Source organism: Melanerpes formicivorus, unplaced genomic scaffold (assembly GCF_026170545.1).
Source record: "Melanerpes formicivorus ecotype bairdi unplaced genomic scaffold, bMelFor1.0.p_v2 SCAF_30, whole genome shotgun sequence".
Taxonomy (NCBI): Eukaryota; Metazoa; Chordata; class Aves; order Piciformes; family Picidae; genus Melanerpes; species Melanerpes formicivorus.
Window position 1 is genome coordinate 9,769,372 of NW_027142382.1, and position 24,638 is coordinate 9,794,009.

Genomic DNA, 24,638 nt, shown 5'->3' on the forward strand with positions numbered 1-24,638 from the left:
TTTGCAATGCCTGTAGGAGAATATAAACTTAAAGCTCTTGTCAAATGTGGCAGATGGCTTCAGAGAGAGGAAGAGGTGCATTCTTGCCTGCATATCTGAAATGTGACTGTATAAGATTTGTTTCCTTAAGGTATTGGGCTAAATGCAAACACTGGAACCTGAGAGACTTAAACTAATTATTAGACTGGAAGGGCTTTATTTTTCCAGTTTTCACATCAGCTAAGCCAGATTTTTTTCAGATAACACTGAGCTGACTTCTGGAGAATGTTGTCTTCCAAACCAAGGACACAGTCACTTCCCAAGCCCAATCCACTTCATCATTCTGCAGACTATTCAGTGGGCATTTTCTTTTTCCTTGAAGGATCTGACTCACAGCTGATGTGCCTGACTTCATCCTTAAGTCTGAAAATACAGTGCTCTTAGCTTTTCACAGAGGGCTTTTAGCTTTTAGCCTGTGACATGTTGGTGTGACTGTGCAGTGCAGGTCACATGTGTGTGAGTGCAGGACTGTGAAGACATAGAAGGTAATGTCCAAGCCAGAAGTTTCAAAACCTCCACCTCTGAATGCCCAAACCAGCAATACACCTGCTCTTATGCTTTCATTTGCCCTGTGGTTGTGGTCATGTGCAGTGCAATGACTCTCTAGTAACAAAACTCTTGCAGTCTTTTGAAAATCCAGCATGAACACATTGTGCCCTGTTCTGCTTCCTGAGCACTTTTCCATTGTGTTCCTTCTGGATTTGACGATATACCAGCTCTTACTGTGTGACTTCTTCCTGTGTGCCATCACCATAAGCACTGGTACTGTGCACAAAAGCAAGAGTCCAGATGTTCCTGCTGGACCCCGAGTGCCTTTTGTAGCATCCCCAGCAAAGCAGGGAGCCTTGGAGCACATGTCCGGCAGGTTGCTTTCAGCGCTCGCCTCAAACTGCAGAGATCAGCACCTGGAGCCGAACTGTCCCTGCGGCAGTTCGGCGGAGCGGCACTGCTCGGCAGAGGCGGTCTGATTGTTTCTGCATGCCAGGATACAGGTAGTGAGCAGAGCAACCCCTTCACCGAGCCGGCTGCTCTCCCGAGACAGCTGGGTGAGGCGCAGACAGAGCCGCAGCCTCAACAGGAGATCTAAATATCCTCTAAAGCTAGCCTAGGGTCAGATCACAGAGATCAGCCTCCAAAATCGACATCAGAAGTGGGAGAGTCCCCGTAGCAGTTCGGCAGTGCTCGGCAGGTGGGGTCTTATTTTTTCCCAAAGCTGGAGTACTCCCACTGAGCAGAGCAACCCACTTCACGCAGAATAACGGACTGCTTTGGGTCGGAAGGGACCTCCAAAGGCCATCTAGTCCAACGCCCTCTGCAGTAAGCAGGGGCATCCTCAACTAGATCAGGTTGCTCAGAGCTCTGTCAAGCCTCACCTTGAATATCTTCAGGGGTGGGGCCCCAACCACCTCCCTGGGCATCTGTTTCAGTGTTCCACCACCCTCAGTAGTGAACCTGTTCCTAACCTCTAATCTAAAACTACTCTTCTGTAGTTTGAAGCCATTGCCCCTTTTTCTATCACTACAGGCATTTGTAAACAGTCTCTCTCCATCCTTCTTTTAGGTCCACTTCAGGTACTAGAAGGCCTCTATTAGGTCTCCTGGGAGCCTTCTCTTCTCCAGGCTGAACAACCTCAGTTCCCTCAGCCAGTCCTCATAGCAGAGATGTTCTAACTCCCTGATAATTTTTGTGACCCTCCTCTGGACCCACTCCAACAGGTCCATGTCCTTCCTATATTGAGGGCTTCAGAGCTGGATACAATACTCCAGGTAAGGTCTCACCATAGCAAACTGGCAGAATCACCCCTGTGGATCTGCTGGCAAGGCATCTTTTGATGCAGCACAGAATGAGATTTGCCTTCTGGGCTGCAAGCACACACTGTCTCTTCATGTCCAGCTTCCCATCCATCAGCAACCCCCAAGTCCTTTTCCACAGGGCTACTTTCTATCACCTCATGCTCCACTCTGTATTGATAGTGAGGATGGTTCCAGCCCAATGACTAGGGGTAGCAGTTTGCTGAAAAGGTGAAGGGTGAATGTACAGCCTTGATTTAAAAAAGAGTAAACCTCTAGGTAGAAAGGTTGTAGCTGCAAAGTTGCATGAGAACAGAAGCAGCCAGTATGAGAAAGGTCAGAGCACAGTGAAAAAAACCATCAGCACTTAGTACAGATTATCTTATAAAACTAGGGTTTGAGATGGTGGTTGTGAAATGAATGAGAGGTGTGAGGTGGGTTCACTGTTCCCTGCTGACTCTGAGTAACATTCTCACAGGTCACAAAGAATGCCTTTGTGCTGCTCTACTTAGCTCCCTTCCAAATTGAATTGAAAAATGTATTTATTGTTGTGCAGAATAAGCACAGTGAGCAAGTACAAAACACTATGCCTGGCTCCCTCCACCCTTAAACCCTGGAAGACACTTGCAAAAAGCCCTGTGGATGCTGTCAGAAACAAGCGGTTCTTTTATTCATTACTTAGAAAGTGCCACTACAAAACTCCTTAACTGGATATCAGAATTGCAAGTGCCCAGCACAGCTCCATCAAACTGCTGGGATTTTTTTCCCAAGTGGCAGGGAAGCAAGCACGTTGAAGATAACCTTGCAGTGCCATGTATGAGGAGCTGCTCTGCAATAGTGGATCAAGCAGAAAGGGCACTTCAGCACCTGCCCGTACAGGTTTACCATTTCCATGCTGTTCTGCTGCTTTATAAACTGTATGAGTTTAACAACTACTGAAATTTAGGTCTTTGGTTGTGTTGTTTTTCTATTTGTTTGTTTGTGTTTTAACAAAAAGTAATTCAGTCTGTAGAGTTTTTATAAATAGAGCTATATGTAGGTGGTGTGGTGTGTGCAGTTTCTATCTTTGTGGAAGTGAATTTCATCTCCTCTAAGACTTATTGCAGAATCACAGAAACATTCAGGTTGGAAAAGACCCTCAGGATCACCAAGTCCAACCAGTAACCCTACTCTACAAAGTTAGTATCATAGTATCAGTCAGGGTTGGAAGGGACCACAAGGATCATCCAGTTCCAACCCCCCTGCCAGGGGCAGGGACACCCCACACTAGATCAGCCTGGCCAGAGCCTCAGCCAGCCTGGGCTTAAACACCTCCAGGGACAGAGCCTCAACCACCTCCCTGGACAACCCATTCCAGGGCTTCACCACTCTCATGGTAAACTTCCTCCTCACCTCCAGCCTGAATCTCCCCACCTCCAGCTTCATTCCATTCCCCCTAGTCCTATCACTACCTGAGATCCTGAGCAGTCCCTCCCCAGCCTTCCTGTAGGCCCCCTTCAGATACTGGAAGGCCACAATTAGGTCACCTGGGAGCCTTCTCTTCTCCAGACTGAACAGCCCCAACTCCTTCAGTCTGTCCTCATAGCAGAGGTGCTCCAGCCCTCTGCTCATCCTCGTGGCCCTTCTCTGGACACGTTCCAGCACCTCCACATCCCTCTTGTAATAGGGGCTCCAGAACTGGACACAGTACTCCAGGTGGGGTCTCACTAGAGCTGAGCAGAGGGGGAGAATCACCTCCCTCGACCTGCTGGCCACACTTCTCCTGATGCAGCCCAGGATCTGATTGGCTTTGCGGGCTGCAAGTGCACAATGAGAGCTCCTGTTGAGCTTTTTGTCCACCAGCACCCCCAAGTCTCTCTCCTCAGGGCTGCTTTCCACCCAGTCCCTGCCCAGCCTGTATTTGTGCCTGGGATTGCCTCGACCCAGATGCAGGACCCTGCACTTGCTCTTATTGAACCTCATGAGGTTGGCTTGTGCCCACCTCTCCAGCCTGTCCAGGTCCCTCTGGATGGCCTCCCTTCCCTCCAGCGTGTCTGCTGCACCACACAGCTTGGTGTCATCAGCAAACTTGCTGAGGGTGCACTCAATGCCACTGTCCATGGCACCCACAAAGATGTTGAACAAGACAGGTCCCAGGACTGATCCCTGAGGGACTCTGCTTGTCCCTGGCCTCCACTGGGACATGGAGCCATTGACAGCCACTCTGTGGGTGCGGCCATCAAGCCAGTTCCTTATCCATCTAGTGGTCCACCCATCACACCCATGTGTCACCAGCCTGGAGACCAGGATGTGGTGCGGGACAGTGTCGAAGGCTTTGCTCAGGTCCAGGTAGACCACATCCACAGGCCTCCCCACATCCACCAGGCGGTCACCTGATCATAGAAGGAGATCAGGTTGGTCAGGCAGGACCTGCCCTTCCTAAATCCATGCTGGCTAGGCCTGATCCCTTGGCCATCCTGTAAGTGCTGTGCACTTTTAGACTAGTTGCAAAGAAACTCCAGGTCAGCAAAGGGTTATACAAAACTCAGTGGAGATTTACATACATCAGGAAGGCTTGCTGCATAATTTAGGTCTAATGCAATGTAGTTCACAGAGACTTGCTGTTACAGTTTGAGCTGGGTGCCCCCCTGCAATGTTTACTTCCTGTGTCCAGAAGTCCAGCCCAGAGGGGTGGACACAGGAAATTATGTAGTATTTCATACCACAATCCTTTGCTCCACTATAAGATCCAGTGCAGAGTCTAGCACTTTCTCTTTCTTCCTCCTCCGTCAGCCGGTAACTGGGGAGATGTCTCCTGGCTTTGGGCCTGGCTAGGCCCAAGGCCATGGGGGGATGGGCAGTCTCAGATCTGGCCAGCTGAGACTAGCCTAGCAGTGGGAGGGGGAAGAAGGAGCCCTGGGGGTCTCGGGTGTACCCTCAGGTGGGGATGGGATCTCTCTGGGTCTGCTTTGGGATTTTTCTTTGTCACTCTGCTTTTGCTTTTCTATAAAAGTTCACCGCTTTCTATTTAAACTTTCCATCACTTTTGCAATCCGTTTGTCTGAGTGTTTATTGTTGCCGGGGTGGGGAAGGGGGCTGCCTCAACCCAACACATTCTTGGTAGCAGAGGATGGTTACGGTGGGCAGAGGATCTGCCCCCAACCCCTTTACACTTGCCCATATGCTGAGACTGAGCACAGTTCCGTTTGCAAGGATCCCTTTCTTTCAGTGATTATCTAGTCCAAGTTCTCCTCGGCCATTTAGTTTAACCACACATACTAACTACATCCCAAAGTGACATTCTTGGCTTTCCATTTCAATTTCCTGGGGGCAAATGAAACTGATGGAAAGCATACTGACAAGGGCGTTGTTACTGCATCTGGTAGAGATGACTGCAACTCTAGGTATCATATGTAATGTTTCTGGGACAGATGCTGTCAGGTCTTTTCATAGAAACACAGTAGCATCAGCATACATTTGTAACTTCTGTGCCTTGAGTTGCATATGCTTTATTCCCTCTTAAGTTTTCAGAGGCACTGCTGACAATTTACTACCACAGGGACACCTCAGTTTTCATCACAAAGTAGGGGAAAGAATAGCCATGGAAACTGTTGCACCAAAGGGATGGAGTAATTTACGGACTTATTTCCTTCAGGGTGCAGCAGCAAGAAAAGATGCCAAATACATGCTCCTCTTAGTCACAGAAGCCTGAAGAACCACAGCTTCTGATCACAAGCAGCATCTGCTTTTAAGCAACTAAAATTTATTTTGGTTCAGGTGCTGTGCTTCTGAACTCTGCCCTTTTACTCCTCTAGATACTATGGACAGGACCTTCCCAGAAGCCCCAATCTGGGGACAGATGTTGAGTGCATGACCGCAGACGTACTGACAGAGAACAGGTGTGAATGCAGGGTCAAGGCTCATCTGAGCAACAAGGTAAGCAGAGAATAAAGGCAGTGAAAATTCAACTGAGTTTTTCAGAGACAAGAGGCAGTTCAGCCACAATTATAGCAAGTATTTCTGTGCTCATGGCATGTGGCAGTTTTAGACTATGCTTTTAAAATTTAGCTGCAGATTTTGAGCAGAAAAGTAGAAAAACATAAATAAGTCACTATTGGGTGTAAAAAGGAAAACAAAAGATTATTCTAATCAAATTCATTGGACATAATGTCTGGGATAAGAAAGCTGTACCATAACAATCCTTCACATTTCACTTCCATTCACATTCCTGTTCTTTTCTCTGGTTTGGCTGTTCTCCTTCACTCGGGAGATAATGCTTCTGGCTGGCCTTGAGAAAGACAAGCTAATCTGTTTTTCTCTCAACTCCTCTCTTTTCTCTTTGGTACAAAGGGGAGGGGGGAGGAGGTTTGAGGAGGCAGTAGAGGAGCTTCCCAGGTCTCTGGGGGAATTAGAGGGAGGCCAGGGGGATTTCCGTGTTACTTGCTCATTGTAAATATCTGTATAATATTGTAGATCCTGTACATTTTGTACAGAAGACCTTGGGCAACCAACTTTGTTCTTGCCTATGTTAATGAGGTGCAGAATCACCAGTTCGGTAGGGTTTTTTTCCAGTATTTACAAGATGATATTCTGTTGTATTCAAGGAAAAAAATAAATATTGAATCTACATTACAAAGACTTGTTTATAATTGAAAAGAATTACAGTTACATATATACACAGATATGTACAGCTAAACCACAAAATACGTAAATATACATAGTCTGACACACAAATTCCCACACAAGCAGCTCATCTGTCAGGGAAAAAATAGAAAATGTTACTTGAAGCATCATCCCTTAAAAAACCAACTGTTATAAGCTTCAGCCAGGAAAAGGACCCCTGCTCAGTGAAGGATGAATCTGCTTCACGACAAGCATTTGATCTAATATATACACAGTTACCTAAGCCACTCATAGGCATAGTTGAAGCACTGCTGGATCAGATTTTATACATAATCCAAGGCAATACATAGGAAGACACAGTATGCATGAGTGTCCACATGAACATGTGCACATATGTCTATGCATTTATCCATAACATTGTGTAGTGGAACTGAGGGAACCTGAAAGCGACACCAGCACATACGTCCTTACACACCATTGACAGGACACCATGAATTCAGGTAACATGTCTTAACTTAGTGGATAAGTCATTCTCCAGATTGTCTGTTTTGCTTCTCATGATTGTAAATATCTAACAAAACTCTCTGAATACTGTGCCATTATTGCAGTTATTAACTATTTTGCTTCTGTTTAAAATACATGCTCTAGAGACTGTGGTGTAATGCACTGCATCCAGCAAACTGAGTACCAAAGCTAAACATACCTAAGAAGTCTACTAAATCTACTGTTTTAAGGACAATTTTTTGTAAGACCAAAAATATAACAAAATAAAGCTGGTATTGATAGAGCTGCTGACCTTGTGACTGTGAACAAAAGACAGTTTTTAACCAGTAAAGAACTTCACAAATATGAAACCTGTTTTGCCAGTGCTTGCAATCGTCAATGATGCACTCCGCATACAAATCAGTTTTTACTGGAAAACAGGTTTCTAGATGTGCTGAGAATGCAGGATTTCCATGGCTTCAGAAGCACACACCATTCAGGTAATTTATTTTAAAACATACTGTACTAAACCCAAATTAATAATTAAATTAAAAGAAACAAATCTATCTCAGTGCAAGAAATCAACACTTGGGCCTCTAAAAGCATCCCCCTGAAAATAATATCAATCTCTCTTGACCTCATATAGACTTGACAGATGCCCACGGATCTGCATCAGAAGACACACCTGCACTTCACGTTAAATTAAGGTTAAGTGTCTAGTTTCCTCTGCTAATGCAGAGGAAGCAGCAGCTGATAAAGAACTGCAATGCCCTAAATTCAGTTGCCTTGAGTATGTTCATACACACATACTGTGTTAGATTCATCATATATCTCTTATGCAAGCTAAGAGGTATCAGATGGTCTTCAGTTTCTTTAATTTAGCAACGTACATGGGACCCCATGCTCTACCGTATTCTGGAAGAACCAGAAGTTCATGCTGCTGCATACCACCAAGAAAAGCGAATTCCTGAGAAACAGCTTCGGCCATTCCACTTATGTCTACAGGTGTAACATCAGTGAAGGAGTTTAGAATGAGATTTATTACATCACTGTTTTCTGCCTTTGAGAGAGTGCACGTCGAATAGACTAATGATCCACTGGGGCGCAACGCTCTAATAGCAGACCTGCAAATAATGGAAGAAATAAAATCAGTATAACCAGTGATGTATGAAAGGCAGAGGAGCATGTAAAGACTCACAAATCCAGGTTCATAAACAGACATATATAGGTTTATAAACAGACATGTATAAACAGACATATAAATATGATAAAAATAAGATAATGAAAACATCTCAACAGTATGCGATAGTTCACAACACCATCTGCAACACATTTTGGAGCTCTCATTTGTTAATGTATTTTCAGTTAACTGAAGGTATTCTCTATGCAACAGTGACAAGCAGAAAGCAGCATCCATTCCGAGTTACAGAACATTTACATGCACAGCACAACTGTGAGAATACTCCAATGATGCACACAAAATGGATGACACCACAGCAAAACCTGCTGGTTAGACACTTAGCTAGCGACTTGTGGGAACAAACATTCGAACATACAGTTACAGTAATAGCCTAATTACTAATTACTGGGCTCTAATTTTAGTGATTTCTGCAAATTTTGCAACTTATGTAGAATGTGAGAGGCCTTGGGGGTTTCACTGCACCACTATTTTCAGACTTCCTAAGGAAATACAACTAAATGGACCATATTGTCTGCTCATGGACTGCTATCACCGGCTTATTGTTATAATTTCCCTGTCCATCTAAGAGGGGGAGTGATAGACAGCTTTAGCAGGCATCTGACCCTCCAGCCAGGGCCAAACCACCACCACAAGAGAAAAAAAAGGGCAGAAAAACCCCCAGAGATGAGGTGAGCAGCCCCCATATGCAGCAACCCTGATTCTAAGCCCAGATAAAAAACCCTACAATGTCATTGAGACAGCAGATCCTGTAGACAATCTGGTAACTTGCTAAGGGTGATGGCTGAACAAAAAAAAGTTGAGAAACAAACAAAAAAAACCCAGAAAATACAAGGGGAAAAGTCATTTTCACTGAATTAGGTCTTTTCTGGAAAAGAATCAATAAAGAAAAGCTTCATCACAAGCAGGATCAGAGCAAAACACAGATGAAAGCTTCTTTGAATGTCCTGTCCAAAACAGTAAGGAAACACCAGAACAAATCATTGTTTCAGACAGATATAACACAACTCTGTTCACCTCTGTCTCTGTACATTAGGGAGTCACTCTTTGCCACAGACCTTGAGGTGGAGGATTCTAGTCATGAAGTCTATGGTGACAGGCTGGACTCGATGATCTTTAAGGTCTCTTCCAACCTTAGTGATACTGTGATTACCTTCCCAGGTGAAAACTCCTGTGTGTTACACTCAGCCTCTGGGACTGTATGTGCAATCCAGCTCATTTCTTCTCTGAGTCTTGGTTACATTAATCAGTTTACTGGAGTCTATACTACTCCAATTTTAGTCAGCTTAAAAGAACAGAGCTCTTTAAGGTAATGATGCTCAAAGGAAAATCAGTCTTCAAAAATAGATGGGGGAGTGAGGAGAGGGCTGGCACGTTTAGCGCCAGTGTGCAGCTCAACTTCAGCATATTATAGGTAAAGAACAGGTTACAGAGTATAGAACAAGAACAGAGTAGGATAGGATAGGATAGGATAGGATAGACTGGAAGAGACCTTCAAGATCATCGTGTCCAACGCATCATCCAACACCATCTAATCAACTAACCCATGACACCAAGCACCCCATCCAGTCTCCTTCTAAACACCTCCAATGATGGCAACTCCACGACCACCATGGGCAGCACATTCCAATGGGCAATCACTCTCTCTATGAAGAATTTCTTCCTAACATCCAGCCTAAACCTCCCCTGGCGCAGCCTGAGACTGTGTCCTCTTGTTCTGGTGCTGGCTGCCTGGGAGAAGAGACCAACCCCCACCTGTCTACAACCTCCCTTCAGGTAGTTGTAGAAAGCAATAAGGTCTCCCCTGAGTCTCCTCTTCTCCAGGCTAAGCAACCCCAGCTCCCTCAGCCTCTCCTCACAAGGGCTGTGTTCCAAACCCCTCACCAACTTTGTTGCCCTTCTCTGGACTCATTCCAGCAAGTCAACCTCCTTCCTAAACTGAGGGGCCCAGAACTGGACACAGGCCTAACCAGTGCAGTGTACAGGGGCAGAATGACCTCCCTGCTCCTGCTGGCCACACTGCTCTTGATGCAGGCCAGGATGCCATTGGCCCTCTTGGCTGCCTGGGCACACTGCAGGCTCATGTTCAGCCTACCATCAACCAGCACCCCCCAGGTCCCTCTCTGCCTGGCTGCTCTCCAGCCACTCTGACCCCAGCCTGTACCACTGCCTGGGGTTGCTGTGGCCAATGTGCAGCACCTGGCACTTGGATGTGTTCAATCTCCAGCCCTTGGACTCTGCCCATCTGTCCAGCCTGTCAAGGTCCCTCTGCAGAGCCTCTCTGCCCTCCATCAGATCAACTCCTGCCCCCAGCTTGGTGTCATCAGCAAATTTACTGATGATGGACTCAATGCCCTCATCCAGATCATCAATAAAGATGTTAAAGAGGATGTGGCCCAGCACTGATCCCTGGGGCACACCACCAGTGCCTGGCTGCCAGCTGGCTGTGGCACCATTCACCACCTATCATTAAACATGACAGGCTGACATTCTGTTCATTCTAGAAGTCTTGGTGTCTCATACATCTTTTTTAAAACAGGCACACAAGAAAGACATATTTTATACTACAGCTGGCATCTGCATGTCCAGCATGCTCTGCCTGTGCTTGGGTTTGTCACATGCCATTGGAAGGGTCAGCATTAACTAGGTTCATATTTCAATTGCTTTCAATATTAAGTAAAAACATTACACATATTTTAGGGCAATTTTAAAATATAACCCTTCAACAGGGGGCAACTGGGGTGTATTTTGGCCCAATATGCAAGATAATTCTTGTCAGAATAAAAACTGCCAGTCTTTTAATAAACTATTAAAGAAACAGAGAATCCCACATTGCAGGTGTTTTTATCCTCAACCTTGTATTATTTGATTAAAGAGATTCTTCTTCCACTTACAAGAGTCCACAGGGATTGTGCCTGTTAAATGTTTTGCTTATATTTCTCCAAACTAAGTCAGAATGATAGGGAAATTCCTCCTGTGCCAGGCAGTGACAGAGGTGCACAGCCAGAGACACTAGTTCAAGTATTGTTGGCATACCACAAAACCCTAACCCTTCTACTGTTCCTAAATAAGCTTTGCTACTGTGAAGAGATATTGCAGTTCAGAACAACACAACAGCAAACTGGTTTTTCATTGTTGTTGTGTTTGGGGTTTTTTGTTTGGTTTTGCGGGGTTGGTTTGTTTGTTGTTTTGTTTGTTTTCGTAGTTTGAACTATAAATAAAAGCAGACACAGTTACCAAAAACATCCCAACCAACAAACAAATGCCCTCAAGTCACTCCAAAACATTTCTGAACTTCACTGAGGGAGCTCCTGTGCAGGGGTCCAGCACATCCCAAAACATAAATTTGTGGCATAAGACAGCTGCTTTGTTTCTGGAGGGACTCTCTTGTACTCCTCCTTCCCCCAAGACATTCAGCCCTGTCCCATCCAGAGGGACCTGGACAGGCTGGAGAGGTGGGCACAAGCCAACCTCATGAGGTTCAACAAGAGCAAGGGCAGGGTCCTGCAGCTGGGTCAAGGCAATCCCAGGCACAAATCCAGGCTGGGCAGGGACTGGCTGGCCCTGAGACTTGGGGGTGCTGGTGGAGGAGAAGCTCAACAGGAGCTCTCAATGTGCACTTGCAGCCCACAAAGCCAATCAGATCCTGGGCTGCATCAGGAGAAGTGTGGCCAACAGGTCGAGGGAGGTGATCCTCCCCCTCTACTCAGCTCTGGTAAGACCCCACCTGGAGTACTGCCTCCAGTTCTGGAGCTCCTATTACAAGAGGGATGTGGAGGTGCTGGAAGGTGTCCAGAGAAGGGCCACGAGGATGATCAGAGGGCTGGAGCACCTCTCCTATGAGGACAGACTGAAGGAGTTGGGGCTGTTCAGTCTGGAGAAGAGAAGGCTCCGAGGTGACCTAATTGTGGCCTTCCAGTATCTGAAGGGGGCTACAGGAAGGCTGGGGAGGGACTATTCAGGATCTCAGGTAGTGATAGGACTAGGGGGAATGGAATGAAGCTGGAGGTGGGGAGATTCAGGCTGGAAGTGAGGAGGAGGTTCTTCCCCATGAGAGTGGTGAAGCCCTGGAATGGGTTGTCCAGGGAGGTGGTTGGGGGCCCGTCCCTGGAGGTGTTTAAGATCAGGCTGGATGAGGCTCTGTCCAGCCTGATCTAGTGTGGGGTGTCCCTGCCCATGGCAGGGGGGTTGGCACTAGATGATCCTTGTGGTCCCTTCCAACCCTGACTGATACCATGATACTATGTAACTCCCTCCTAGCTAACTACTAGGGAGAAAAAAGAGGTAACAAAGGAAAGTCAGCCAATGTGCATCTTTCAAACTTAGTCTGAGTTCCTGTCATTAAACATCAATCACAGCTGTTTAATTACCAGGAGATGTTGTGTACAGAAGAGTTACAGAACTCTGAATGCCCTTTCTGCATTTTCTAAAGTGAATCCTGTACGTTTTCTTCACATCTGAACCTTAACACAGCTTGTTTCAGCTGCAGTAACTGGGCTAAGAAAAATTACAACATCCATTAGCCAGTCAGTTACCATGCACTTAAGCTTCAGCCAAAATTGATTTTCTATCTGAGAGCCGTTACTGCTGGTAAATTCCCTTAGGTGAACCCCCACTAGCATTCAGTATCAGGAGAAGAATGCTCTTTCCTTACTCTGCAATAGTTTTCTGCATGAACAAATAACAAGATTTGCTACGTGTCCCTGGATTACAGCACTCAGCAGGGAAGCTTATAAAATTTGCTGTTCAGCATTTATGCCACTAATTCACATTACCTATTTTATTGCAGTAGGAAGACAGAATAGAATAGAATAGAATAAACCAGGTTGGAAGAGACCTTCAAGATCATCGTGTCCAACCTATCATCCAACACCACCTAATCAACTAACCCATGGCACCAAGCACCCTGTCAAGTCTCCTCCTGAACACCTCCAGTGACGGCGACTCCACCACCTCCCCAGGCAGCCCATCCCAATGGGCAATCACTCTCTCTGTGTAGAACTTCCTCCTGACCTCCAGCCTGAACCTCCCCTGGCGCAGCCTGAGACTGTGTCCTCTTGTTCTGGTGCTGGCTGCCTGGGAGAAGAGACCAACCTCTGCCTGTCTACAACCCCCCCCTCAGGTAGTTGTAGAGAGCAATAAGGTCACCCCTGAGTCTCCTCCTCTCCAGGCTAAGCAGCCCCAGCTCCCTCAGCCTCTCCTCATAGGGCCTGTGATCCAAGCCCCTCACTAACTTCGTTGCCCTTCTCTGGACTCGTTCCAGCAAGTCAACCTCCTTCCTAAACTGAGGGGCCCAGAACTGGACACAGGACTCAAGGTGTGGCCTAACCAGTGCAGTGTACAGGGGCAGAATGACCTCCCTGCTCCTGCTGGCCACACTGTTCTTAATGCAGGCCAGGATGCCATTGGCCCTCCTGGCCACCTGGGCACACTGCATGAATTTCAACACTTCTTCCAAAAGGCTTCTCTGAAGCCTCTGTGTACTTAAAAATTTACACTGTATCGCACAAAATGCTTTTCCTTCCTTCCCTTCTGTACTGATGTCCCCATCTCCCCCTTAAAGCAGACCTGCAAATCAAATAAAGCAAAAAAAAACCAAACCAAAAAACCCCACCGAGAAAAATTGATCTTCTCCCCCCAAGAAGATCTGCTAAAAAAAAGAAAGATAAAAAAGCAAGATGACCATACTCAGAAAAACAGATTCCAAGATTCCAAGTGAAGAATTTGCTTCATTAATAAAGAGGGAGAATGAAGTTTTGGGCTATGTCACTTGACAGAAATGAAAACAGACCTCCCCTTTGCATGTCATTCTTCACAATTCTGTGTTATACTTAATACTACTGCTAAACTGAAAGAATGCTTCATCCTTGGCTTTTAAGCTTCATCTTCAAATGTCACAATATTTCTTAGCTAGTCTCAACAAAATACCTGAGATCCAGTTTTGATTTTTGTTGTACAGATACAGGAACAAGGTGAGAAATGCCCAAAAGCATAAAGCATCACACAATCTGAGTATGTAAATCAGAGGCAGCTCTGCAAGAGTTGACTCATATAAAGTGCAGTACAGCTGGATTAATGTAGGTTCAGCTTCCCCAAATATTACTGCATGTATCAGAGATGGGACTGAAACTCAGTGTTTTATTTATAATCCTGCACTCTAGCCAGAAACCTTGAATTGAGTAGCATTCCACAACTGTAGTTCTGTCAAACTTCTAATGTGCTTGTATGAATCATCTAGCCTTTCCTGGTCTCAATGTATCATTTCCTTTTTCCCTATCACCCAGGATCTGGGATATCTTCAGTACAGAATATTCATTCAAAAATGATCAAAGGAGCAATAAAAACACAGCTATACCATTTACTAGATGTCAAATATTTTACCTGACAGCACTTGCAATGTCCAGCTCTTGAACCTAACCATTTATTAGAATAAACCTTTATTAGAATAAACCAAACCAGGTTGGAAGAGACCATCAAGATCATCGTGTCCAACCCATCAACCAATCCAACCCACCCAAACTCTTTCAAAAAAGAAATCAAAAGTCCACTGTACATACCCACAGATTGGTAACTTCACAGAACTACTGAGATCTATGCTGAAATTAAATTGAAATTGCCATCTTTTTACTTCTATTTATGTATCTAAAGCATTTTGTCCTCATAAATCCAACTCTTAATGCTGTTACTATGGTAAAGTATACTCTCAACAGAAGCAAAGCTCTCTTCTTGATTTCAGAATAATTTGACCTGATTTGGTCTGACAGGAATGCCTCCTTTTTAAAACAGATTCCTGCTGTCATGGGCTCTCTGCTTCAGGATTATGATCTGAAGTGATTTATGCAAATTCTCAGAAGTACTCTGCAGGATATATGCTTTGTTTTAATAGGGGTTCAAAAATTGGATTTTATATGTCAAATACTGAAAAGGGAAAACTTAAACAGGTCAGTATTGGAAATGTGATTGATTTCTTCAAAGAACATGATGCATTACTGCAATAAGATCCTCATATTTCTGTTATAAACCATAGCTTCTGCTAGGCCTTTTTCAACTGGAAGTAATTAAACTATTGTAAGCTGCAGCAGTAGGAACTCCCCATAAAAACTTTCCTTTGTCTTTTTTGCAGTATGTTATTTTTCCCCTCAATTTCCTCTGACAGATAGATAGACTTCAGGTGTGACTGTTACTTTGCAAAGAAACACTGAAGTCCAGAAGGTAGTACTGGGAAGCCGTTATTGTTTTTCCCTGGTGAGACTGTGGAGTTTGAAATGTGTCACAAATCCCAGCCTATGGCTGGCATCATTAAAAAGTGTAGTACACAGCAACCTTGATTTTGATTATTCAGTGGATGTTCTTGACAAATAAACAAACAATCCTATCTCCTCCACCAAACCCACATTCTTCTACCTTTTTACTCTATCCATTATGATCAGCAGTCTGCTGTGCTACAAATAGTCATATGGAAAATTGACAGTGTGGCTCGTTCTGGAGGCCATCGTGAGGCACTTGGAAGAGAAGATGATCAGGAGCAGTCAGCATGGATTTACCAAGAGTACATCATGCTTGACTAATCTGATAGTGTTCCATGACGTTGTAACTGGGTGGGTAGATGCAGGGAGACTAGTGGATGTAGTCTACCTTGACCTTAGTGAGGCTTTTGACACTGTCTCCCACAACATCCTTTTAAGAAAGCTCAGAAGGTGTGTGATAGAAGAACAGACAGTGACATGGATTAGGAAATGGTTACACAATAGAGTGTGAAGAGTGGTGATTGAGGGTGCCAGGTCCAGCTGGGGACTTTTAACTAGTGGAGTAACCCAGGGGGATCAGTGCTGGGTCCAGTTCTGTTCAACATCTTTATCAATGACATTGATGATGAGACAGACAGAGTGTCTGCTCAGCAAATTTGCTAACAATACCAAACTGGGAGGCTTCTGAAACCATTTTAGCTGTTTCCATCAGAAATATTTTGATATGGTACCAGACTGTTCTGAGTTATCTGATAAGGAACATATATGGGAATAAGCAAGTCAAAAGGACTGCACAGCAGTATGGCAGTAAAGGACCTAGGCCTCACTGTTTATATTACTCCGTACAAACTTCCATGTTCACATTAACCTAGATCTAAACAGCACTGAACAACAAACTCATCACATTCTTTTCATGTGGTGAAACTCAGTTTTGGTTACTAAACATAACACATCTTGCCTCTGTGTCTTGTTATTAATTATCTAAAGCTCCTCTAACATCATCCCTTCACACTTCTCACCTTAGCAGCTGGAACTGTAGGGATGATAGTTCCTTCCTTTGTCTTAGTCGAAGCGTAGCTTGTTGAGTATCAGAAGAGAACAACCAACTTCTGTCATTTGAACAAGGAGCATCAACCAGCACCTGTGAAATAAGTCACAGCAAATGAAACAATTTACAATGAAGACAGTCACTTTCTGAACACAGTGTGCCAAAAATCTACTCAAACTTACTTTTCCAAACACTTAGAATAGCCTTTTTACTTTCTGTTTGACATTAAAATTGTTTAACTATTTTGAGATGATTTCATAGAGTTATTTGGGAAGAGGCAAGATAAGAAATTACTACAAAACCCTCTCTCCAAATAGCTCTCACTTGTTCTCCTCCATCCTAACTGCATACTGTGCAAAGAACGCTGCTGCAAGATTGTAAGAATTCACCACCAAGGCCAAATGGGAGGCATCACCATAAACACACAACAGCCTTCCTAAAGTGATTCCTGAGGCTCTGCACATCCTGCACTTGACCTTGGTTCTCCTTGACAGGTCAGGTATTTGTGGAGGCCAGAAAAAAAGAATGTGAAAAATAAAAAGAGAGCAAGGTAGGCAGAAAATGAAGCAAAATGCAGAAATATAATTTCCTAATAACATTACCTTGTCATACAATTCAGGCTTAAGATCTCCAATCTGTCTACCATCCAGCGTAGAGAACATTATTAAGTTAATAAAAGGATCTGGGATGAAGGATTCTATTGTCTGTTTCAACCATCTTGACCTCAAAACATCAGATTCATTAAGGTGAAACTGACCTTAGGGGGGAAAAGAAAAAGTAAACACCCTCAAATAAGTCTTTGGTTTGTGTTTTGTTCCTTTATAAATACAAGGAGTTACACTGATTTCAGAAGTTGTACTGTTTTACCGTGATTGCCATAGTTTATACCCTGTGTGCTTAAGTTATTGCACATTTTGACAATGCTAAATTCTCATAAACTCAACCAAATTTAAACATACTCCTACAAAGCAATCCGTAGATATTTACTAGCAAATGCTTACTGCAGCAATAAACTTCCACAGGAAAACAGACTTAAAACATTCTCCTTATTAATCCATTGATAATCTTTTAAATAAATAAAGCATCAGGCTTGTGTTTCAGAAGCTGAGTGGTTTTATCAAAAGCCCTTTAGTTGCAGTCACTTTTAACAATGTAGCCAGAGGAGTGACTCCTTGAGAAGACACGATGGTTTTGCTTGTAACTCAGACCAGAAACACAATGGGGTTTTGTCCCTTAGTTCTGTTTTTTAAGGCAGTAAAATCTCTATTTTCATGTCTCTACCACATTTGCCACACAACATGGCAAATCTTAGCATTCTCCGAGGTGTATTAACAATCAGTTTCCTTCTATCTTAGGTTTTCAGCAACCATTTGGTATCAGAAACAGTCATGAGGTGTGGGTTTTTCCCCAAACCTTTTGAAAGGGAAATCCAATTAAATTTACCTCACTGGCATCACCTCATTCCTCTGAAGAGGGCTGTAATCAACAAGTGCAGGATGTGATGGTCTCATCATTAAGAATACAAGGTGCTGTAAACACTTTGAGACAATTACTAGCCGAGATAACCACAGCTTGTTTTAACTCCCTGGCCTAGAAGACCTGCTTGCTGTTGCCTTCTAAACTCTGATTATCTTAGTGCCCTTCTGCAGCATCTAGGTGGATTGAGACACGCTGCTTATTAAATGCCAATATAGAACAATTCCTTATCATAAGCTTTCTCCCTCTACTTAAATCTTGCACATTTAATTTATTATGCTCTGTTTAACATCTGTACACTTAAATTGACTTATCCTGCTTGCACAGCATTGATCAGAGAGGGAGCAGAGGAAAAGACGAAGAAAAAAAACCCAACAAAAGTACAAGTATCCTGAGACTGCAGATTATTTACCTCCTTGTGCCAATATAGCTATATGATTTCCAATAACTTCTTGAGAAGCTGCAGTAAGGGAACCAGTGGAGGAAGAAAAACATTTGCTGTTGCACTTTTGCCTGTCACTCTGCAGTAACCTATACTTAAATAACTACTACATTTCTTATACTCTTTTAAGTAAACAGTCTTCATAAAAAATCTTACTGAATAGCAGGGAACTACTTGGAATATAAACTCCGGTTTGCTTATTTGCCCCCAGTCCAAATCTTGTACAGAAACAGCCAAGGCACAAGAGCCAGAGATCAGCTTCTAACAGCATCTCAATACATTACCTGGATAGGCACACTGCAGTACAGCGACTGATTTACCCCCTGGAGCAGCACAGAGATCCAAAACATCTTCCCCATCTTTCACTTCTAATGCCAACACTGGCAACAGCGAAGCAGCATTCAGCAGAAAATACTCTTTCAGTTTACCAGCCTGGTGTTTTTGCGCAGGGAATCTCCCGTGAGCTCTCCTGATGTAACATCGCAATGATGACGGAAGATAGGGCAAGCTCTCTTGGAAGGCAGGATGATATCCCTTCACACGCAAGGCCTTCTCCAGTTCAGCAGACTGGCTGAATTTGTTCAGCAGAATAGCATACTGCCAGCACCATGGGTGCATGAGCACATCTCTAGAGTGAAAACCAGGAAAAGTTATTTAGCAATCTGACAAATAAAATGAGCTTTCCATACTGTAAGGAAGCCTTTTCTTACATAAGGGGAATGATCTCACCACTGGACGACTGATGTAATCGAGAGGGAAATACTTTGATTAGATACAATTAGTAAGACTATACAAGAAAATAGTTTTAATAGGAAATCAAGCCACTGTTTAATTCTTGCATTTAAAACACTAATTTCTTCTGAAACAAGAGTTTCTCTATTTTTCCTAATTCTTTAACAAATTACTGTAGAAATACTGAAGTCTGATGCTCTGATTATAAGGCCTACTTCTCTAGGGACAAAGAACAACCGTAACCTTAGTTGTAAAGACCACTACAACAAAAAAATCACGTTGGCTCTGCAACACTTTTTCCAGCCATCACCATAAAACAGAGTTTTTAACAAGTGTCCTTTTCAATATTCCATGTTATGTTCTGCAAACATGGGGCCAGACAAGCTTCAACTAATGGATGATTTTGGAAAGTAAAAAAGCAGTACTTGCATGGTGGGCACACAGCTGTTTCTATTTCAGTTCACTTTTTCACAACGTTTTTACATGATTGCCTTCATTTTGTATTTAACTGTCTCTCAGTATTTTTTGATTTATCGTCAAAAAACCACTTCTCTGGAATATTCACTGTCTAAACAAAAAATATACATTGATCCAACCTAAGAGAGCTTTTAGGCTGAGTCACTTAAATTAATACTATTCATCTGTGCCTTTTTTCAGGTTTTTGGTTGGTTGGGTTGGTTGTTGGTGTGTGTTTGTTGGTTGTTGTATGGGGGTTTTCTCAATCAGTGGAGACACCTATTTTAAACTACTTTTTAATCCAAACAGGCTAAGCCAAAGTGGTAACTTAAAGGAATTGTGTGGTTCCTAAGACTCCAATTATGTAAGATTCTTCTCTCTTCAAAGTGACACAGCACTGATCATGGGAGCACGCCTCATGGACTTAAATTCAAATTCAGGTGCTTCGGTTTAAATACCTGTTTAAAAGTTACGCAGTGAACTTCTCCAGAGCAGTTCTTCTAATGGCTTTTCTGTGAGTGCCAACCACTAGCTGTCAGGGAAGCTAGCTCTAAATACCACAGCCAGTTCTTCTGCGGCTGTGTAATCAAGGCTCAAAATCAGCGACAGTCTTTTCTGTACATGCTGTTAATAGTCAGTTTCTTCTAATGGGAGAAATTAGGGGATCTACTTCTAACATATTTGTCTCAGTCCCTCCAGACACTATAAAGCTGTAGGAAAAAAACCCAACAAATCCCTAGCAGCAGTTAAGCACAAAGGGATGCTTTCTGGAACATGTTTTAACAAAACAGTCAACAAGCACATACTATGGCAGTCTCCTTGCAGTGCCTATGCATACAGGAGAACAGAAATTTCATCACATCCAGAAGAATCAATTCAAGTATAGAAACAAAAGAATCCAAATTTTAGTCCCATTAATTTAACACATTTATGCTGTTTCTAAACTGAGAATAAACTAAAGCTACAGTCCGTGACTCTTTTCAAAGTTATTTTATGAAGCCCTGAAAAACAACAGAACCTCTCCTCTCCCGCCCCCATCTTCCCAAACAACAGACCTGATGCGTGTCCATGTATCTCCTAGTTCGGCTGTGTACTGCTTCTCAAAATGATCCAGAACAATCTGACAAATCTGCTTTTGATGTTTCCCCTCTGTTTTATTTCCCAGCTTCAGAGAAAGGAAAAGCAGAGAAAGCAATAAAAGCAAACAAATTAAACCCTCCCTAGTTCTCAGACAAGAATATTTTATCAATTTAAATCTACTGCAGATCACTGCTACTAGGATGCTCAAATATCAAGGTCACATCATGCATGCATTCAAGATCTAACAAATTTCAGAGAACAAACAAGTTAAGCTACCATACTCTTTTCTTTCCTACTTGTGAACAGGTCATTCAGAGCTTGCTGATAATACTCCTCCATAGCTTTGCTAATAATATTGTGGATCTTGAGACTCTTAATACTCCAGGAGCAAAGTAAGCAAGGCAGAATTATGATCCTGCACTGTGACCACCTCTGCCAAGAGGCTATGCCATGTGCAGAACTAAAAGAAATTGTGGAGTCCTTGTGGAAATCACCTGGAGTTGAGCCACAAAGCAAATAATGACTCTGGGAATAACTTTAAAAAAAATAAAACATTTGGTACACCTTTTGGGCCTTTTCTTATCCAAATGAAACTGTTTGAGAATACTGTGTTGGAGTTGAATATACTGCATGGGTCTTGCAAGGAGGAGCGCTGATTAGAGGCTTTATGATGTAAAATGGGCCACTTTGTACAAACAGCACGTAGTGTTAGGGCCTATATCCTTGAAGAAGGGATGAAAGACTGATGATGCCTAGCCCGTGCTGGAAGTTCCTATCAAACCAAGTAAAACACTGTAAGAGGTGCTCTCAAATGGAGGAGAGGTCTTGGGTTTATGTATGTTGGGAAACATCCTGAGATGTGTCAGGCCACTGGTAGGAGAACTAAGAATAGATTTCTGTGAACTAACTTCATTATAATGTTAAAATCCACATCTCCTAGCTAGCAAACCCCCTACCCAAATAAACCACTCACCCTCCGAGCATGCCTAATGAGTTTAAAAGAAGGTATCACAGTATCACTTAAGTTGGAAGAGACTTCGAGGATCATCAAGTCCAACTTATCAACACAGACCCCATGACTAGACCATGGCACCAAGTGCCACGTCCAATCCCCTCTGGAACACCTCCAGGGACGGTGACTCCACCACCTCCCTGGGCAGCACATTCCAATGACGAATGACTCGCTCGGTGAAGAACTTTCTCCTCACCTCCAGCCTAAACTTCCCCTGGCGCAGCTTGAGACTGTGTCCTCTTGTTCTGGTGCTGGCTGCCTGGGAGAAGAGACCAACCCCCTCCTGGCTACAACCACCTTTCAGGTAGTTGTAGAGGGCAATGAGGTCACCCCTGAGCCTCCTCTTCTCCAGGCTAAACAATCCCAGCTCCCTCAGCCTCTCTTCACAGGGCTGTGCTCAAGGCCTCTCCCCAGCCTTGTTGCCCTTCTCTGGACACATTCAAGTATCTTGATGTCCTTCTTAAACTGAGTGGCCCAGAACTGGACACAGGACTCAAGGTGCAGCCTAACCAAAGCAGAGTACAGGGGCACAATGACCTCCCTGCTCCTGCTGGCCACACTATTCCTAATGCAGGCCAGGTGTATCTTTAAAGTGAACTAAGAAACCAGCTAATACCCAATTATCAAGTGCTGCCATAAGGCACTGCCAATATATCGTGTATTACATATCCACCATGATAAGGCTGGTGGGGACACCCGCTGGCAGCCAGGCTTGCACAGCTCTGTGATACGCCACAGTCGCGGGGCGGTGCGGGGCTGGCTCCCTGCACACTGAAGGGAAGAATCCACTTTTCAGACACTTTTTGTCTAACCTATAAAAGCATTTTATCTGGAAGAAGAGGGAGAACTTTCGGGTTGTAAGCAAACGCATGTTATTCAAATGGGAACCCCCCACAGGTGCTCACTACGTTTAGCTAATTTTCCCCTGTGAGCAGAGGCAGCAGCTGCCCCCCCATCACCCGCCGCCCCCCCCGCCACACCTCCGCCCCGCCCCGCGCCAACAACCGCGTGCGGCAGAGCCTGAGGAACTGCTGAGCTCTCGCCTGAGTTCTGCTGCTGCTTAAACACGACGGTGCAGCTGCGGGCACGATTTCTCGCTGCAGAACGAGTAAACCGCCGCACACAGCGAGCGCCTCCTTTTAAACTGGGACGCTGGGCTCTTCACCCACTGACCGACCCTTGACTCTGCCCTGCTCGCAGGCAGACGCAGCGGCCCCGCTCGGGGAGAGCAGAAGCCACGCTCGCAGGAGCGCTCCCGCCGGCGACAGAAGAGGCTGCTCCCGGACAGGTGTACGTACGGGCCCTAAGCCGGAAAAAGAGCACCCGCCCGGGACGTTCAGGAAGGGGCCGAGGGCCTCTCCCGCCCCGCTTCCGGCTGCCGCACGCCAGCCGCGCCGCTGACCCCTGCCCGCGCCTCACCTCCAAGGCCCGAGCTGCCGCTCGCCGCGGCGTGAAGCCGGCCCCGGGGCGCTGGAGCGGCGGCAGCAGCAACCAGGCCGCGGCGCGAGGAAACCGCATGACCGGAGCCGGTGGCGCGGTGGGAGCAGGACGCCACCTGGCGGTTGGAGGGGGCAGCTCCGGTCATCCGCCCGTCCCGCCGGCCGTGGCCCCTCCTTCCTCACGTCCCGTCGCTGCCGGGGGGAGGCTTGAGTGTTTTTGTTTGTGTCTTTAGTTTCGGTGGCGTTGTGGCTTTCTGTTTTGTTCTTCTGCGTTCCCAGGAGGTAGACCGGGATTACACAGCAACTGGACCCTCAATTAATCACATTATAACACTGATCTCATCCCACAGCCCGATGGAGGTGCGTCCCGGTTTGAGCTGGCACTGAACTAGGTTTCTGTTCAGTGACTTCAGCTAAGTCTCTTCTAAGTGACTGTCCTTGCTGAAGTTAACAGCCACGTCCACTTGTAGAAGTAGTGAGACTGATGTGAGTTACTACCAGGGATAAGAGATGTTCTACCTTCAAACCGTGTGAGAAAGGGATGTAACAAACTAGTGCCTCTTAAAATGGGTGGGAAGGCAACTGGGGAGAAAGGCAGCTGTTTAAATAAAGCGAGATCAGTGGGCTTAACGAAGCAGGCTGTGAGCAAGTGGAACGGTAATATTCATGTCTATCTCAATAAACAGCCACCAGCTCCTCAGGTCTGGGTCATTTCGCCCACTCCCTGGCAGTGGTCGCCTTCTTGCAACTGCTCAGTTGTATTTCTGCTCTCCGTGCTGAGACTGGCAGGTCCGGGATCAACGTATTGCTCGATATGGTCAGGAAAACCCAGTTTTACAGTGTGTCCTCTCATTAAACTCCTCAAATATTCCTACTTTTAATAATAAATTATTTTAAACATTTAAATGCCTGAGTAAGGTGCTTCTGTGGACTCTAGGTTTCAGCTCAGGATCATGGGTGGGTCAGAAGGCTCTGCTGTGAGGACAGGCTGAGGGAGTTGGGGTTATTCAGACTGGTGAAACAGAAGGCTCTGGGGATGCCTTGGTAATCCCGCTCTGGCAGCGGGGTTAGACTAAGTTGATCTTTTGAGATCCCTTCCAACTCCACACATTCTGTGATTCTGTGATTTATTTTGAAGCATTGATTACCTTTTACATTAATTCAACTAATGAAAAATACTATTCCTTATTTTAGAAAATATATTTAACTTTATTTTTGCCTAAAAAGTATTTCAAATGTTGTGCATGGATAATGCAAAATGTTCTACTTAGGAGGCAAATTCCTGTGTTATTACCACTCATATAATTAAGTAAAAATACTTAGTTGAATGCACTGATAGACTTTAAACGTGATTCTATTGACAAGGAAAAGCATTGCATCAGAACATGATAAAATCTTCTCGTTTGTGCAGTATTATCTCTCAGCTTATAAGTGGGCAAGTTTGTACCTCTCAAATACAAACTATACTATCAAAACACTTTATATGCATACATGTATATATAACTTTGTGCAAATCTATCAATACATTCCACATTTGACCACAACGTGGTTGTAAAACCTTGCAAAGATTCCTTCTAGGTCACAAGGTCTCCAT

General features: G+C 44.6%; 1 protein-coding gene across 1 annotated transcript; it reads right to left on the minus strand.

Moving 5' to 3' along the window:
- Nucleotides 1-7,404: 7,404 nt before the first annotated feature.
- Nucleotides 7,405-23,139, minus strand: NSUN3 (NOP2/Sun RNA methyltransferase 3). Its single transcript, XM_068155282.1, has 6 exons — nt 23,025-23,139; nt 20,569-20,678; nt 18,610-18,953; nt 17,010-17,164; nt 16,379-16,500; nt 7,405-8,038 (listed from the first exon to the last, which is right to left on the minus strand). Exons 1-6 carry the CDS (start codon nt 23,121-23,123, stop codon nt 7,768-7,770), a joined length of 1,101 nt encoding a protein of 366 aa, XP_068011383.1. The 5' UTR covers nt 23,124-23,139; the 3' UTR covers nt 7,405-7,767.
- Between the last annotated feature and the right edge of the window lie 1,499 nt (nt 23,140-24,638).